Source organism: Xiphophorus couchianus, chromosome 1, assembly GCF_001444195.1.
Source record: "Xiphophorus couchianus chromosome 1, X_couchianus-1.0, whole genome shotgun sequence".
Classification (NCBI taxonomy): domain Eukaryota; kingdom Metazoa; phylum Chordata; class Actinopteri; order Cyprinodontiformes; family Poeciliidae; genus Xiphophorus; species Xiphophorus couchianus.
The window spans coordinates 5,496,058-5,513,597 of record NC_040228.1 but is presented as its reverse complement, the minus strand read 5'-3'; the positions used below and the strand labels follow the sequence as shown (position 1 = coordinate 5,513,597).

General features: G+C 42.1%; 3 protein-coding genes across 9 annotated transcripts in view; 2 read left to right on the top strand and 1 right to left on the bottom strand.

The window, feature by feature from the left end:
* The first annotated feature begins 229 nt into the window (after window positions 1–229).
* Window positions 230–3,578, top strand: las1l (LAS1 like ribosome biogenesis factor). The gene has a single exon (XM_028013084.1). It carries the CDS (start codon window positions 409–411, stop codon window positions 2,095–2,097), a length of 1,689 nt encoding a protein of 562 aa, XP_027868885.1. The 5' UTR covers window positions 230–408; the 3' UTR covers window positions 2,098–3,578.
* A 1,138-nt stretch (window positions 3,579–4,716) lies between these two features.
* crebzf (CREB/ATF bZIP transcription factor) lies at window positions 4,717–12,410 on the top strand. 3 transcript variants are annotated; one of them, XM_028024876.1, is made up of 4 exons: window positions 4,717–4,905; window positions 5,745–6,810; window positions 7,188–7,854; window positions 7,933–12,410. In XM_028024876.1, the coding sequence occupies exon 2, from the start codon at window positions 5,790–5,792 to the stop codon at window positions 6,558–6,560; it is 771 nt and encodes a 256-aa protein (XP_027880677.1). In that variant the 5' UTR covers window positions 4,717–4,905; window positions 5,745–5,789; the 3' UTR covers window positions 6,561–6,810; window positions 7,188–7,854; window positions 7,933–12,410. The 3 variants fall into 3 exon arrangements, with proteins under 3 accessions (XP_027880677.1, XP_027880686.1, XP_027880669.1); XM_028024885.1 differs by having other exon boundaries at window positions 7,188–8,113; window positions 8,583–12,410; XM_028024868.1 differs by having other exon boundaries at window positions 7,188–12,410.
* The window catches only part of atp2b3b (ATPase plasma membrane Ca2+ transporting 3b), a 65,534-nt gene continuing 59,501 nt past the window's right edge, over window positions 11,508–17,540 (bottom strand). For 3 of the 5 annotated variants that reach the window (XM_028024835.1, XM_028024857.1, XM_028024839.1), the window contains one exon: window positions 11,508–16,038. In XM_028024835.1, coding sequence (XP_027880636.1) covers window positions 15,556–16,038 — 483 coding nt within the window. In that variant the 3' untranslated portion in view covers window positions 11,508–15,555. The remainder of the gene's footprint in view (window positions 16,039–17,540) is intronic. The other 2 variants (XM_028024844.1, XM_028024850.1) reach the window with 1 other exon arrangement.

Sequence of the window (17,540 nt, the reverse complement as noted above, 5' to 3'; positions counted from 1 at the left end):
TATTTATTATGGAAGCACGTTTCCGCCACTCTGAATAAAAATGATCTTCTTATATGAATATTGGGAAATGAAGGAAAGCTAGCGGATATTTCCCTAATCTGCTTTCCTTACAGATTAATTTAAAAAAAAAACCATTTAATAGACGTGAAGTAGTGTCGCTACACACTCTTGTACAGTAGGTGGCGGTATGCACCTCAAAGACGCTTGCTAGCCGCCATAATAGAAAAGAAGAAGAAGAAGAATAGCAACGAAGAAGAAGAAGAATAGAAAAGAAGAAGAAGAAGAAGAAGAATAGGGCCGTGAACCTTTTCATGCCTCGTTTCTCTACCCTCCGTGTTTTTAGCTCCAGTGTATCGGAGGTATCGGTGTTGAGTTGAACTCTCTCCGTGGTTCTGCAGCGCCTCCGCCATGAAGAAAAGCAGCTCGGGGAAGAGGCGCCATGTGGTGGCCTGGGTCAACAAGGCAGAGTGGGACCAGGTCCTGGACCACCTCTACTCCAAGGATCCCGCCCTGCAGAGGTTCGCTCTGCAGAGGGTCTCAGCGTGGAGGGGCCGGTATGCCCACAACACGCCCGTGGCTGTGGACTGCACGGCCGACCTGGTGCGGGGCCAGGTCCTGGACCGGTCCGGACAGCTGAGCGGAGACGACCTGGTCCTGCTGTACGGGGCGGCCCTAGTCCGGTTTGTGAATCTGATCACCGAGAGGCAGCAGGGGAGGAAAGCCCGGCCACTGAGGCGGCTGGCCGGGAAGCTCAACATCCCGGAGTGGGTGGTGGACCTGCGGCACGACTTCACCCATAAGAAGCTGCCCACGCTGAAGTGGTGCCGGAAGGGATGCAAGGTGGTGCTGGAGTGGCTCCAGCAGGAGTACTGGTCCAGGCAGCTGGGAGGGGACGCAGGCGAGGACTGGGAGTCAGACTCTGATGGAGAGGAGGAGGATGGTGAGCTGAAGCGGCAGGAGGGCAATCTGCTGAGCAGGCAGGAGATGGAGGCCTACAAGGCCGCCCGGGACCTCCTGATCTCCTATGAGAGAGAGCGGTACCGGAGTCTGGACGGGCCTCAGGAGGACCAGGGCCTGGCTCCCCTTGCAGACATGAGCTGGCTGCTGGGGGAGATCAAGCAGTTGTCTTTGGACTCCAGCAATCTGCTGGTCGATGTGTTGTTGGAGGACGGGTTTCTGGTACCGACAGCCGAGCAGCTGGAAACGTTGGGCTGTGACCCGTTTGAGACCTCCGGCTCCTCTGAACCGAGAGTCCCTCAGCCCTTCCTGCAGTTCTGGCTGCCCCTGCTGAAGATGCTCAACTCGCCCTCGTTCATCCACCTGCTCCTGGAGAAGCTGTTCGTGGAGCTGAAGGTAGCAGCCACCGAGCAGACGGACCTCAGGGTGTTCTACCTCTCAGCCTGGGCCTCGGAGGTCCTCCTGTGCAACAGCAACAAGTTCGAGTTCCGCTTCGAACGGAAGACGCAGAAGAAGGCCCGGATGAAAGACAGGATCTTCATGAACCGCCTCCAGCTGCGGTGGCAGCAGCTGCTGTCGGCCTGCCTGGACGCTCCCTGCGGCTCCACGCCTCACCTGCTGCAGCTCATCCTGGACGACATGGAGCACCCGCTGCCTCAGGACACCCAGCAGAAGCTGCTCCAGCTCTGCTCCATCTACACCCAGACCCCCGCCGTGGAGTTCAGCCTCCCCCGGGAGCAGAAGCATCAGCCCATCTACACCCTGGAGAGCCTGCACGAGAAGCGGCGGCAGCAGCTGAGGCGCAGCGGGGAGAGGAGCGAGTCGTCCGGCGACCTCCAGCGGATGGATGTCGTGGCCGAGAAAGCCAAGGTGCTCAGAGGTTCTCCGTGGCAGGTGTGCTCCGATAAGGTCTTATGGAAGGACTTTCCTCTCGGGAAGGTTCCTGGACAGTCGGACGACCCGTCGTCCCTCATGGTGGAGACCTACTCAGCGATGACGGTCTGTGAGCAGCCGGTGGAGATGGAGAGCAGCCGGGGACAGAACGCCCCGGGGGTCCCTGGACCCGCTAGGGCCGCAGAAGGTCTCATCTGGAACCAAAGTGATGTCAACAGACTGAAATGTGGACTCAAGCTGTTCTGAGTTGTGATAAATTGGCTGGGGACTCCACAAATACCAACTTGGTACGCAGAATGAAAGTATGTTGTCAGTTATCAGTTCAGTTCTTGAATAACCAACTGGATCTGAGTATAGAAAGCTGTTAAAGTGCCACCTTCTGTTTATGATTCACATCAAATATTCACCTTTTAATACGGTGGCATAGTTTTATTCACCACGAAAAGCCGCTGACTCTGTTCCACAATTATAAAATAACAATCTCTTGCTGTAAATGCTGCAACTGCGCAGTCAAAAATGATTCATCAGTTAGGAAAAGACAATGTTGCCAAATACACCGTATTAAACACAACACCGCTGCAACCCTGATGGGAAAACTCCTGATGCTTTTAATGATGCCAACAAACATTGAACATGTTGTTTAGTCTCTGGTTTGGATTATTGTAGATCTTGGAACTGTTGGGTCACTGTGATGATGACGTGGAAGCGACTTTGGTGGGGAACACAAGGTTTTATTTGTATTTTTTTCGTATTAACTTCTTTCACATGACGACTTAGGTAGAAACAAGTAGTGTCGTATAGTTCACTTTCTTTTGTACACTGTGGAATAAATGTTGTTTTTCTACAGAAAAAAATAATAATTTTGTGTCGCCAATAAAATAAGAATAGTGGTCGATCTGCTTCCTGGACAAACTTCTCAATATGGCGGTGGGACAAGACAAGAACAGAAAGGAGTTAAATGAATATGTTACGAAAGAGAGGGATGGGATTAAAATTAAAACTGAACAGGTGGGTAAAAAAAATAATTATTAACCCAAAGAAGTATTAGTTTTAAAATAGGAACATGGTCCAGTTAGGTTATCACATGGAAAATGGAACTCCTCATAGCTGCATTTTTAGTCTGTTATTTACAGTCATATTTTAGTCATATGAACAACTCCATCACTTTCTTGATTATTCAGAGGTGATTGTTATTTGGATGGGGGAAGAATTGTAAAAGACATTACAGAATGTAGGATTCCTTATAAATATTCATCATCCAAAACAAAAGCTGTTGTACAAAAGCTGTTAAGTCTCCAGATTAATAAAAAACACATATGGGAATGTAATGAACTAGAAAGGATGGGTTGTTTTAAATATTTGGGGCTATTGTTTGATAAAAGACACACATGCACCCTTAATGTCCTGTTTTGTCACAATGTGAAAATTCAGGTGTAACAGTAAATGTGAGCATGCAACAAAAAACCCCCCCACTAAAGTAAGGATAACACTGCAGAGGGGAACTTTACAAAATTACTGTGCAGCTCTTAAAAACAGGATTTAATATAGATGAAATAGAAGAATGTAATATTTTTATATATAAAGATTCTAGAGGGTTAATACAGTACAGATAATTGCAAAAACAATGCATGGATTAAAAAAGGACTTTCAGAGAACTGCAATCCTGCAGCTCTTATGATACAAGTGGCTCTTTTGGTTCACTTGACATATTAAATGATGAAATATTGTCCTGTTGTTCGTTTGTTTTGTTTCATTAGTTTTTTTCTTTGTGCCCTGATAAAAAAAAAAAAAAAAACACTGGCTCTCCAGGTAAACTTGGTCTAGAACTACTACAGTGAAGATGAAGGGGACACAGTTTTTGTAAAAATGAAGAATGGAATGGGGATAAAAATAATTTTGAGTGCATGTAAGTGACACCATGACATGAAATTAATAAATGACAAGAGTTATGTCCAACAGTGTTTTGACCTTTAAGATCAATATGGACTTTTGTATCCATAAATTTAAATGTGATTTTATTAGGTTTTAAAAGAAAAGAGGCAAATAACTGATATTTGCCAAGAGATTCAGAATCATATCAAGAGTAAAAATAGTAATCATTTGCAATTTTTTTAAATTTACACATTTTATTTTTTTAAAAAGATCAAAGTACAGACTAGTGTGCAGCAGTTGTGATTCCAGGATTTATTAGAACAACGAAAAGAATCTCAGCAATATCATCAGCCTTAGAATGGTGAAAAGTAAGTTAAAAAAACATACTTTTCTTTAGTGAATAATTGTCGGTACATATTTAAAATATTACCAGACAACTGTTAATTACATTATTTAACTCATTTAAGATTATGTGTGCAAAATTAAATCATAGCAATTAAGTGGATTCCTGCACAGGAAAAGTGAGAAAAGAAAGGGCAAAGGAAGCAACTGAGAAAAGATTTTTTTTAAAAAAAGAATAATTTAGCAATAAATTCAAGTCAGAAGAAATGCTTCTTGCAATTCAGTTTCATTTGAGTTTTCACAACAAGTATAATATCAATAATGCACTTTACAAAAAAGAGGAATTTAAGTAAGAATAAGAATTATGCAACTTGATTGGAAGCCTATGGGGGAGCATGCTGTTAATCTTTTGTAATCATAATGTTGAGGAAACTGTACAACGTGTTCATATGTAGGAAAATTTTAAAATAAAAGGACAATATTATTCATGGAAGTATTTGGGAACCGATTTTCAAAGATATGTTATTTCAATAAAATAACACTGAATTATTGAAAGAAAAGTTTTTCGAAAAATATTTACCTTGTAGAAATGTGTAGTAGAAGTATAATGAACGTTTGACCCAGGAGATGGCGATAATGCAACAAATTGAATGCAAACTTCCGCAAAGAAGAAGAAGAAGAAGAAGAAGAAGAAGAAGTTGCTGCTTTGGGTACCTTGCTCTTCACAAGTTTTAGCTGTGTTCAATTTGAAGAAATAATATATATTTATAACGCTTTTGGCCGCCGACACAGTTTTACTACTTGCCTTTTGCACAGTTTTTGTGTTTTTGACTCGGGCTGGTAAGTATTTGTGCGAAGAAAATGCTGCGTCACATTAGCTCAGTTGGTTGTCCTGTGGCTAACCACAAAGGCTAACTCAGGCACAGTCAGGGAATTTCTCGTTCATAATAGGCTTTCATTACACAGAGTTACCACATTTTTGGTACTCTTAACTCGTCGTATACTGACTGTAGTATACCCAAACTAATGCTATAACACCGGTTTTTATCATTAGCTGTATGCTAAACAAAAGCGCGGGGAAGCTAGCGCGGCCTATATTAAGCTATAGAGGCTCTATAGCTTATCTTATCGACAATAAGGTTAATACTAAGCACATAATGTGTTCATTATTTGTGTTTGCTTTAAAATAATAACCTACTTTAGAAGACAGTTCACGATTAAAATGTGACTTTGTGGCATGTTAGGGAAAGCTAACAGAATTCCCAACGTTGGTACGACGTCGAGGACTTGCGTCACGTGTATCACGTGACAACGTGTTCGCGCTAACTGAGAGGATTAGGTTTCATTTCTTATATAAACCTGTCTAGAGCCCTTCATGCAGTTTACTGTCAACGTGTTTATCAAAAGCAATATTTCATTAAGGTGATTTTAAAGGCCTTATTTTAGATTATATGTACAAGAATTACTAACGGTTTAGTAGCAGTATGTAACTGAAAGGCAAACAGTATGTAACTGTTTTTTTATATAGAGAACTGAGGGATTCTAGTTAAACATTTATCTTGTTTTATTGAAAGACTTGGAGATTAAATAATTGACTGACTGAAAATTGTTTGTAATTCATATCTACTTTATCTGAGTTTATTTGCAAGATTTAATAATGCAGCTTTTTGTTTCCACAGAGCCTCTTTATTCAACGTCTTTGCGATCTCGTCTGGCACAACACGATGATCACAAGGAGGAGAAGCCGTGCCATGGAGGTGCCGTCGGTAGACGTTGAGGAGGTGGACGTAATGGAAAATGTTCACGATCTCCCCAACCCTTCTGATCCACTTGCTGCTGATGACACCGATCCTTCAGGAATGGAGCTAGACGACCTGTTCGAAGATTTAAAATGGACTCTAGAAAAAGATTCTTCCTCTCTACTCTTTGGCGTCGATCTTGCCGATCTAGAAGCACACAGCGACATAAACCAAAACTCGGGGTTTGACGCTTCGTCCCGCTCGTCTCCAGACATAACGTCTTCTGGCTCCAGGATGAAAAACCGACAAAACCAGTCGAACCACGTCATCAACAAAAACGCCATCGCTGCCAGATTGAACCGTCTCAAGAAGAAGGAGCACGTCAACACCCTGGAGAAGCAGGTTGGCGTTCTGTCAACGGAGAACGCCGTGCTCAAACAAGAGAACTGTCAGTTGACTAAACGGGTGGAAGAATTGGAGGATGAAACCAGGTATCTGAGAGCTGTGCTGGCCAATGAGAGCATGTTAGCCCAGCTCTTGTCCAGACTGAGCGGTGTGAATGGGATGAAATTATCTTCCTCGCTTTTCCAGGGGCCTCGCTCCAACGAGCACGATTATGCGTTGCCCAGGAAGCGGGTGAAGGTGGAGGAGAAGGAGACGTCTGGCGGCGTGTGCCTGCATGTAGACAAGAACCACGTCTCAGTGGAATTCTGCCCAAAGTGTGCAGAGAGCGCGAGCACGTCGCTCAAAATGTAGGGTCAAGTACTTCTGTTTTCTCATATTGAGACTAAACCGTATGTGACTCTGTACTGAACCTTGTCAGGATGGATGAACACCGAGTTAATTAGAGCTGCCTAGGAACCGCAGAATGTGCATGTGATTTATGTTTTTGGTGGGATAAGTAAACGTTACTGCTAAACCTTGTTGACAGTTTCTTCTAGGTAATGGTTGCTCCGCCATGGGGGATGAGTGGCTTTCTGAACTCCTTTTCCTGCTTGACGCCCTGGTAAGGAATAGACAGAAACTTCTCACTGGCTTCAGCATTCAGCAGCAACATCAGTACTTTTTTCTTTTTATTGTAATATACCAAATGTTGGCAATTAATGGATGTTGAGCACTTTGCTCAGTTTTGTTTTTGTTTTGTCATAAGAAATAATTTGATAACTAATTAGTGCTTGTTTGATAAGATGATGGTAAGGGTCCACAAAGAGTGATCTAAAATCTGCCAAACTGTAAAGTAATTGATCTTAAAAGGAAAAGAGAAAACAGAAAACACATCCTACCTATCGGACGAAAAAAAAAAAAAAAAATCTCTTTGTGAACTGTTACCTGTTTACCGAAGAATACATGTATTTAGCGCCACCTTTTTTCTTTATGCTGAAGTTCTGCTGATGGGAGGTGACGAAGCTGGACACGCAGCTGCAACGTGGCCTGGTATTTTTTTAAAGGTAGTATCGGTAACAAATGGTACATGTAATCCAATTTTTACCCACATTCTGCATCACCTGTAGCTGTTGGTCGTATCAGCAAAGCTCCTTCAGCAGCCGGAGCAATTTGTATATTGTTTGTATATTGAAATGTACATTTAAAAAAAAAAAAAACTGATCACAGTTAATTTTTTAAATCACATCTAATAAACTGTAAATGTTTAATTTTGAATATATTTTCTTTTGAAGTAAATGCTCTGAGAAATGTTGGACAAATAAATCCCATTCTGTGTGTGTGAAATACTAAATATCTGCTGAGTCTTGTTGTGTACTGTTGATATTAATGCATCTCTTTTTTCTTTCTAAACAGCAAGCTCTGCCGATAAAGGTCTTAACTTTTCCTGAACATTGGGTCAAGTCTGGTAATGGTTGTCAGAACAGATGACAGTCCCCATTGGATGGAATTATAAAGCATAGAAAGATTCATGTCATTTATCTGCCCAGCTACAGTGCATCCAGAAGGTTTTCCCAGCACTTCACTTTTTCCACATTTTATGTTCCAGCCTTATTAAAACAACCTTTCCTCAAAATTTGAGACACAAACACCCCATGAGGGCAGAAACGTGAGAAAAAGTTTGAGATTTTTGCTAAATTCGTAAAACTTGAAAACCAAGAAATCATATTTACATAAGTATTTACAGTCTTCTTCCATTGGCTGACGATGGAGGCGGAGTTCATCGGTCCTTCAGAGCACCAGGAGTGTTTCTGGATCCTACTTCAGATTTCTGCCTCAAGACCATCCTGTCTCTGAGGTCTACAGACGATTCCTTTGATTTCATGTTTGGTGTTTGCACTGTTCACCGTAGGACCATATATAGACAGGTGTGTGCCTTTCCACATCAGGTCCAATCATCTGAATTTACCATTTAAGTTGTAGAAACATTTCATGGATGATCAGTAAAATCCCAAAACGCTTTTCCATGTTGTCATAATTTGGTGTCTGTTTTTAGAATTTTGAGGGAAGATTAATTTAAAGGTAGCGTATAATGTAAAATACTTTTTTTTTTTATAGCTTTACATGTTATGTTATTCCCTCATCAAAGACACTCCTTGGAGTGTAGCTTTGAATTTGTCACACATGTTTGAGAAATTGTAAAATCTCCCCCAACATTTGGGTGTCCAGATTACGAGTTTTTGTAATCATCTTACATTCTCATCAATGAAGGCAAACCATTTCAGCTTGCTGAGAAAAAAAGGCATGATTTGCTTCACTTGGTTCAGTCAGTTAACTTATTGTGGACATAATGGAATAATGAAATAAGTAAAAAAGGTGCTACATATTTCCATAAAGCTTCCACCTGACGGAGCACCCCTCACCTGCAGTTCCCCCACCTGGCTCCTTCACCTGCTGAGCTCACAAGAACTACTTAGTCCAACACTTTTAGGAGCGGTTGTACATGGCAGCATGGAGGAACAGTTTTGTGGTGATGTGCTGGAAAGAAGAGGAGCTTCTTAAAGAAATGAGCCAATTTTAAAGTGTCAAATTTATTTAATGTTTCACATGTACAGCAGTTTTATAACTGAAGTTATAGTTATCAGTGCTGTTTTATAGCACAATGTGCTTGGAAATGACATAATAGCACCCTGGCAATGTGGAAAAAGTGAAGAACTGTAAATATTTCTGAATGTACTGTATTTTAGCTCATTCAGCTGCAAGTGCTTTAGTATTCATATTGTTTCCGGGGAGAGTGGAGCAGAAAAATAATCAGTTACTGCCACCTATTGGTATATTGGTTACACTTCAGATGTTCCCTGTTGTGTTTAAAGCATTCAGTGATTTGACAAATCCCCTGGTCTATGCTCCCACCTCAGTGACTGTTAATGCAAGGCAAGTACATGAGTTTTTGACATTCAGCAACATTGTACTTTACATTATGGAGGCATAAAACCTTATATTGTAGGAGTAAATAAAAGAAAGTAATAAAAAGTTGTAATACAGACTAAAATTACAGATGATACACTTTTTTTTATTGATCAAAAGCAACTAAACAGGTGGGGTTTTAGCCTTCATTTAGGGAACTCAGTGTTTCAGCATCTTTGCAGTTTTCTGGGACATTTCTAGATTAGAGCATAAAAACTGAATGCTGCTTCTCAGTGTTTTGTTCCCATTCTGGGAGGTAAAGACTGATTAGTTCACTTCCATTATGGGTGAGGATATTTTTATTGGGGTTTGGTGGAATTTAGCATATATTAAACTTAAGATGCTTTCATTTAGTCAGGCCAATATTTGGCACAAATGAATACATTTAGTCAGTTTAGTTAACGTCATTGTTCCAGACAATCTGGAGCAAGACTCAATCATTTTACAATCTCACTAATGAAGGCAAACCATTTCAGCTTACTGAGAAGAAAAACATGATTTTTGCTTCACTTGGCTCCGTCAGTTAACCTATTGAGTAAAAAAATGGGCTTTTGTTTTGTACAAAGTACTGCCCTCGATTGGTGTTGCTTGTTCAATGCTTCAGACACGTGAAGTATTGACAATTTGTATGGTATGTCCGTATTGTGAAACTGATTGAAGTCTTGTTTTTACACAGTGCAGGTACTGAATCTTAGCTCAGCATAATAAAGGTTGTCAGATGCGACTACATCTGCCAGACGTGTAGACATAGTCGCAGGCGGACCGTGGTCTGACCAGAAGGTGGACCTGGTCAGACCAGGAGGTGGACCTGGTCAGAATGGACAAGACCAGCATATGGTGCCTCTGGATGTGAGGTTTAAATAAGGCTTCTTTTCCATAGTGGTTAGAACTTTGTCAAATCTGACAGAGTTTCTCAATGAGGAATGAGAACACATAAATCATTTTTCATTAACTCCTTCCAATGAAATAAAATCATTCTATGAATCACATTGAAGATTTACATATTCCTGTGGTTTTAACGTTATCAGATTTGGACATATCACACTTATGTTTTAAATCAGACCTATTTTAATGTGTTTGATAACTTGAGTAAACACAAAATGTAGTGATCAAATTTGATTTATTATAAAATGTTTTCCAAACTAACTTGGTCCTGTTTAAATTTATGACAGCAATTAGCCACATTTTTGATTCGACTTTAGTGCTTGACCGCTTGAATCACAAAGGTAACTCATCTGACAACATGAAGGTGGTTAAAAATTTCCAAAAGCAACACATGGGCTAAAGAAATTATGCTCTGCATAAAGTTATAAACATATTTCTAAAGCTATCCACAAATGAAGAAAACATGGAACAGTGGTAAACCTTTCCAGGAGCGGCCGGCCTACCAGAGCGCACAATCGACTAACAACTAAACCAATCACTGCAGGTCTCAGTTAAAGTCAGTGTTCATGACTCAGCAATAAGAAAGCGACTGAGCAAATATCTATGGAGACATTCAAAGCCAAGGCCACTGCTGACCAAACGGAATGACAAGGAACATCTCACCTCCAAAAAAACATCCCAACACTTTGGCTAAGTCTTCCATGGATTCATGAAGATTGTTACATCTAGAGTAAAACTTTAAGACATTCAGAAACAAACGCCATAACAGTCGAACACGAGATCTTCAGGAACTTGTTTTCATTGCTTTTTGTCTGACCTTTCCTCCTGAAGTTGAATATCTGGCCATCAGTCTATGACCTTAAACTTAGCAGCCTGATGATCTAAAGCAAACCAGCGAGTTCACCTCGAAAAGGCTCAGAAAAAAGCTAATTGAAGATTTTGCAGATGTCTAGTTAAAGTTGGGACTCAAATCTTGCAAAATCCTATAAATTAGACGAACTGAAACAAGAACGCAGAGGAAAGACCCAAACTTTCTCCACAAAGACGTAAAAGATTCCCTGCCGCATACCGCAAACACTTGATGGGAGTTTTTGCTGCAAAGTGGCAAAAGCTGTTGTTCGGTTCAGGAGCAATACGTTTTCCACAATGAGTCACATCATTTTGAATATACTCAAAAAATCATTTGACGGTGCTTTTTGTATTTACTCAGATTATCTTTGCCGGGTATTAACATTTGTTTGAATTTAAGAAACATTTACGTGAGACTTGGAAGCAAAATCAGAAGAAATCACTAAGGAAGCAATAAGTTTTTCACAGTGCTGCATCTTCCCAGGCTAACAAAACAATCTGAATCTTTACAGCAGGCGACCAAAAGCAAGAATATATTTAAAAAATATATATTATTCAGGTGTTTTTGGTTCTGGGGAAGGAGTCACTGTGTTACCTGAACAAACAACACAAGACCAAACAGAGTTTGTCAAAGTTATTATTGTAGAATACTTTGATGGATTTTTTTTTCTTTCATACAGACAAAAGGTGTTGGATTTATTTCCCAGTAAATTCTCTTAGATTTCAATACAGATTTAGTCTACAGTATACAGGTGTGTTCTTTCTCATATATAGATATTTATTCGCTTAAATAACAGGCAGGTAACTCTTTAATATATTCAATAGTCTTTAGATTTTTTTTGTTTTGCTTTTGCTCTTGTTTTTTTTTTTTTTTGGTATATTTTTTTGCAACTTTTTTTTTGCTCTTTAAATGTCATTTCAGCACAGTTAAGGCTGTGTTTTCTGTCTGCCGAACGGCACTGCCGTTGTGCAAGAAGTGTGTGTGTGTGTGGGGGGGGGGACCGTTCTACACAGAATATTTACAGCAATATGTATAATGAATAATGTAAAACCTGAACTCTGACCCCCGTGTACCATGGCAGTAAGCACTGGTGGCAGATCTAAGAGAGCAGCCTAAACAATGCGAGGACGCAGAGCACTTCTGCAGACTCTAGCTCTGCATGGCGCCTCCTGTTCCTCTGCACGGACCCCCCCTACCCCCTCTATAACCCGCCCCCCCGCCAAGTTTTTGTCAGATCCCTCAGGTCGTAATGAGGTGCATTTCTGTCTCCAGTTCTCTTATTTACAGAGTCGGTGTCTTAAAAGACCTGAAGTTCCTCTGCGCACCTCAGGGAGCTGTTCAGTGGACAGAAAACACAGCCCTCAGAATCTGCTCAGGAGAATGTGCAGCTGTCTTTGTCCATCAGTGGGAGCACCGGTGGAGAAAAATTAATAATAATAATAATATAATACAAGCGCTTCCATGTTGTTGTACCTCTCTTTACGAAAAAGCAATAGGATTTTGAGAAGAAAGAAACTTAACTTTAAAAAAAAAAGTGTAACAGGAACATGGTACCTGTAAAACCAAAGATGTACATGTGCACATTTGGGCGATCTGTACAGTTGTGGTGCCGTCGTACACTTCACAATTTCAATAAATATACTCTTTTTCTTCTTCTTCTTCACATTGTGGTTTTCACCTTCTGTGAAACTGTCTCACAACATCATGTAACGTGGCTGGATGGACGCGTGGATCCGAACGGAGAAGCCCGGAGCTGCACAGTCAAATTACACACACACACCCCCTCTGCACATTCTCCCCCCGTTCAATCGGCGCGCTGCACGTTTCCTACAACAAGCACTGATGTCGCTGTGCTCAGAGGTGCTGGAACAGATTAAACTCCAAATGGGATGTAAGGATGTGTGTGTGTGTTTGCGTGAGAGGTAAAGAGGAAGAAAGCAGATGTGGAGAGATAATAGCACACAGAAGTGACAAGTAGCCTAAATGATTTACCAACACATAGAGTGACATTAATGATACCAAATGCATGCTTCAAAACAGACTGACCAATACAGAGTCGCCCGCCCGCTGCTCCGGCGGGTCGGGCGATGATGATGAGGATGAGCATTCAAGAAGACAAAGAGTTCTTTACAGGTAAGGGTGTTTCATAGAGAGCTCTGCGAACATCCTGGAAACGCAACAGGCAGGACAGACGTGTGACTCGCTGTGTCTGAGTGTGCTGACATGGCAGTCTGTTGCATATTGTCTGCCTTGCTCTGGTGGAGGGATCAGTTCAGGAGGGGAGAGGGTTGGGGTGGGGGGTCAACGGAAGCGGGAAGCAAAGGGAGGAACGTTAGGGAATGCTTGCATTGTTTAGCCAAGTCCCGCTCCGAGAGGCAACATGAACTAAGCTTTGTACTCATGGTGTGTGTGTGTGGGGGGGGGAGACAGCGGGGTGACCTCAACATCTGGCATGGAATGCTGTTTGGAATGTTTAATGGGAATGTTAATTGGCGACGGTGCCACAGGCTCTGCACCGGTACCTTGCGTAGGTCTCTGCCTGATGATTGGCTGTCCAGCACGTTGAGCCCTTTTACACTGGACAGCTTTGACAGAGACGTGTCACAAAGGGAATATTTGGGAAAATAGTTTTGCTTTTATGCAAGAAGTTGGATAAAAGCATAGAGTTGGAAGTCTTTTCATTCAAGAGAGACAAAGCTAACCCGGCCACACTTTTCAGATGTTGTCTGGACACCAGCATCAGCTTAGAGAGTAAAGTGTGTGAGGAGTGTGTTGGGCTTCTTGGAATCCTCCGTAATGTCTGTATTTATAGCAGAAGGACCCTGTACACACAGAGACGAGTGCTGCATATTTTTGTAAGATTTAAAAAAAAAAAAGTGTGTGTCACACCAATGGTGAAAAAAGTGGGTGTGCCAACATAAAGGCAGCAATGTTTTTCCTAGAGGAGAAAGCACTGGGGTGCAATTTCCCCCCATTTAAGCTGCATTGTTGTCTGATGACAGGGAGCTAAAGATAGAGAGGCAGAAAAGAAAGGTCTGCAGCAAAAACGAAAACGAAAGAAAGGGATGACCCTTTCTTTCGTCATCCCTGCTGTCTGTCAACCGCTTTTCAAACTGGTTGACAGACAGCAGGTATTTAAAGATAGGATGTACCTGTGCCCCTCGTCCACACAACGGGTTGCAGAGCCGCAGAAAATGATGGAAATTCAACTAAAAATCGTCTCTGTGTGGACAGCGCCTAAATATGACATTTCTTTTCAAGAGTTAACAATGTTGAACTTAACATTTTGACACACAAGCTCTCACTGGTTGGATCTGATTGGACCGAGCGAACTTTGAGCCTGCAGATAAAACCGGTAACTGACTTTGGATTTGGGCCCGATGTGCTCCGGGAGCTGAGGGAGAACTTGGACTTCCCTTCTGTGGAAAACAACTGGACCAAAGATCCGACAGATCAAATTAAACAGCGTGTCAGAGCGGGAGCGAAGTAGGTACAAGTGAGTCTTAAAGGGACGTCGCCTGTGCATCGTGCATGTTTAATGGCGTTTTAAAGGGTTAATGCTTCACTAGCGATCAGCTTCTTTCCTCAAAAAGGAAAAAAAGCCCTCTTACATATTTCCATCGCAAAAGTAGTGAGAGGGACGACACAAAATGAGCAAAGGAGGAACAGCAAGAGAGAAGATCATGGGACAAAACAGAAATATGTGGACATGGGAGAAGATCCGTGGGATTTATGAGTCATGGAGGAATCCCGATCACGATGGAGAGCAGGTCATGTGACGAACATGAACAGTTCAGTGTTGGGGGTTTGTGGGGTGGCCCTAACCTGCTTCCCAAACATTGAAATTACATGCTCACACCCTGTATGCGTATGTGATACCCCCACCTAGTTCTGCATTCAGTCAGTTTACTTATAGATTTAAGTAAATAGCTTTTTTTTCTTCGCAACTTTCTGTTCTTGTCAGGTTTTTTTCATAAGTAGAGAAAAGACGACACACGTACACAGACTGAAAAACAGAGGGGCGAACGAAATCTGTTAAGTAAGGAAACAAATGAACACCAGCATGGGGGAACTAAATGCAGGCGAGATGGAAGTGACTGAGGTCTAGGTAAAGCTTCAACAAAGCGCTTCACATATATCGCAAGCAGAGCAGTGACCTTAGAGTGGCTGTATCCAGAGAGGTGTGGGTGGGTGGGTGGTGGGTAAGTAGGTGGCAACGACACTAAGAATGAACACTGTTAGAATCAGAGTGAGTCAGCCCCCGAAGTCACATGACCGGTTGTGTAGAAGCTTTTATGGGTTTTTTTGTGGGTGTCCCACCTGCCCTCCCAACCCCGATGCCCCGGCAACACAACCACCTTCCCTCCCCATCCGAACCGTTGCTCAGGACGACACGGTGAGCGTGACAAGGCTGGGTGGGGCCCAGGGGTATCGAGGTGGAAAATCAAACTGAGAGCCGGAGAGAGGAAAAGGGAGGAAAAATTGTTCTCAGAGAGCAGAAGTCTCCAGCCGTTCTCCACCCCTCGCCCCTCCGCCCGTCCTCTTTTCTGTGAGCTTGTTTTGAGGGCGACTGGATGAAAATGTCAGTGTGTTCTCAGCCCTCTCTCACGCTCAACCCTTTCGTCCCTCCCCTCATCTTAGTGGGGTTTGGGATTCCCTTTCTCCCAGTTATAAGGACGTCTCCACGCAGAAGAGATGTGCTGGGTGGGGGGCGGGGGCTTTCACGGGCCTGGGCCTGCCGCGGTGGCTGTGGTGATGTTTGTGATGGTGACTCTGGCTGTCAGGGGAAACTTTGATGTTGTTCTTGTTGCTGACCGTGGAGCTGCTGCTGCTGCTGCTGCTGTTGTTGTTGTTGTTGCGGTTACACGGGGTCACTGGAAGGCTGTACTGGCGATAGGGTCGGGTCGGCCTGGTGCGGGCCGGGGGCTGGGCCGGGGGGGGCGGCGGCTTGCGGAGGGCCGGGTGCAGGTGCTGGTATCTGCTGAGCTCTGATTCGTCGTCCACGTCAGTGTCGTCGATCAGCGGGATGTTGTGGATGAGGTCGTTGATGAGGAACTCTGGGTGGGCCATGAAGTTGTGGATGGAGTTGCGGGATTCTGGTCTCTCCCGGCCCTCGTACAGCGAGCTACGGAATGCTTTCACCACTCGCATCTGCCAAGGCGAAGGAAGACGAGGGAGAGACCACAAGAGAGGACAAAGAAGGACAAAGTCAGAGATAAGAACTGGAGGAAGGAGGCAGGGGAAGACCCAGAGACAGACTTGTACCCTCCAGAGGACAGAAAGTGACAGACTGACCGATGGAAACTCAGGACCAGGTGGATAAAGTTTAGCATTGCTCTGAATAGGTTTTCTTATTTCTTCTGATTTTAAAATAGCCTCACAAGAGTTTCTGGAGCACATCGAATATCTTTTAGGAATTTGCCTTTTTTTAGCGAGTCCATGTCGTTGAAGTATGGTAGTCATATTTACATATAGCTTATGTAAATGAAAAGATTCCTCTTTTCATCTGTAAACATCCACAAGTTACATTTTATTTATTGTTTTATAGCCATCAGATAAATGTCTACAAAGCTTTATCTGATAGCTATACATCAAAACCATCAATATGTTTTCATAGATTTGAATAACTTTGTGATTCCTTGATTATCTATTAGGTTTGATCAAATAAATTAATTGAAGTAGTACGCATAACATTTTTATTCAGCTTAATTCACAAATTATAGCAACATTTACCAACACGAGTGATAGTTGGAATTAGCTAACATGACAATCAAAAACTAGAAATAATGCTAGCAAAGACTTCAAACATATTCTCTGTGGCTCACAGGCAGTAAATATGATCTGACCTCGCAATGAACAAGAAGTTAGCTTTTTCTCCACATATCTCATTATACTCCAAACAGCAACATTACGATTATTGGAAACAAGTACCTGGTGCACAAGCTGAAGAATGGAGCTGAACAGCTAGCGCTAACGCTAATGAAATTTAGAAGGAACATCATGCTGTGCTAGCTTTCTTTCTTTCCTTTATTTTTACTACTTATTTCTAATGATAATGTATCAAAAGGGGGTTTTGGGTTATGTGAAACGTTCCTTTATTCTAGCCGATATACTAATACTAAGCTAAATAAAAGTCAGCTAAAATTATGTTTCCTTTTTGAAGTGTTTAAGTTCACAATACACATTTTCTTTTAACTTTATTTTCCAATATTTCTCAGTTACATTTAATTTATTTCCAGGGTGTTTCCTTTTGTTTTCAGTCTTTATGATGTAGCTGCTCCCAATAATTTTCAATCAAGGTTTGTAACTTTATAGACATTCCAGAAAACATATAGGCTCATAAATAAAAAAGTTTTTTGTGTGTCCATTCTCTCTTTTTGGAAGTAGTCTTATGATGGGAAATTTTTTTTTTTTTTTTAAGAAACACAGAAACTAATCGCTATGTGAGGTTTTCAGTGTCCATATAAAGCAACTACAGTGTAAATGAGTGGGAATAAAATCATCATGATTCCATTTACCTGAGTTTTAAATGTTATTAATAAATGCAACATAAATAAACTGTGTGAGTTTATTAATTGTACAAGTGGACATGTCTCAATATGTGCATGTTAATAACTTTGACCTTGACAGCAGAGATACATTGCTGAATGCCA

Excerpts from the sequence above, each read along its gene's own strand:
- las1l (XM_028013084.1), top strand. The coding sequence starts at position 409 with ATGAAGAAAAGCAGCTCGGGGAAGAGGCGCCATGTGGTGGCCTGGGTC.
- crebzf (XM_028024876.1), top strand. The coding sequence starts at position 5,790 with ATGATCACAAGGAGGAGAAGCCGTGCCATGGAGGTGCCGTCGGTAGAC.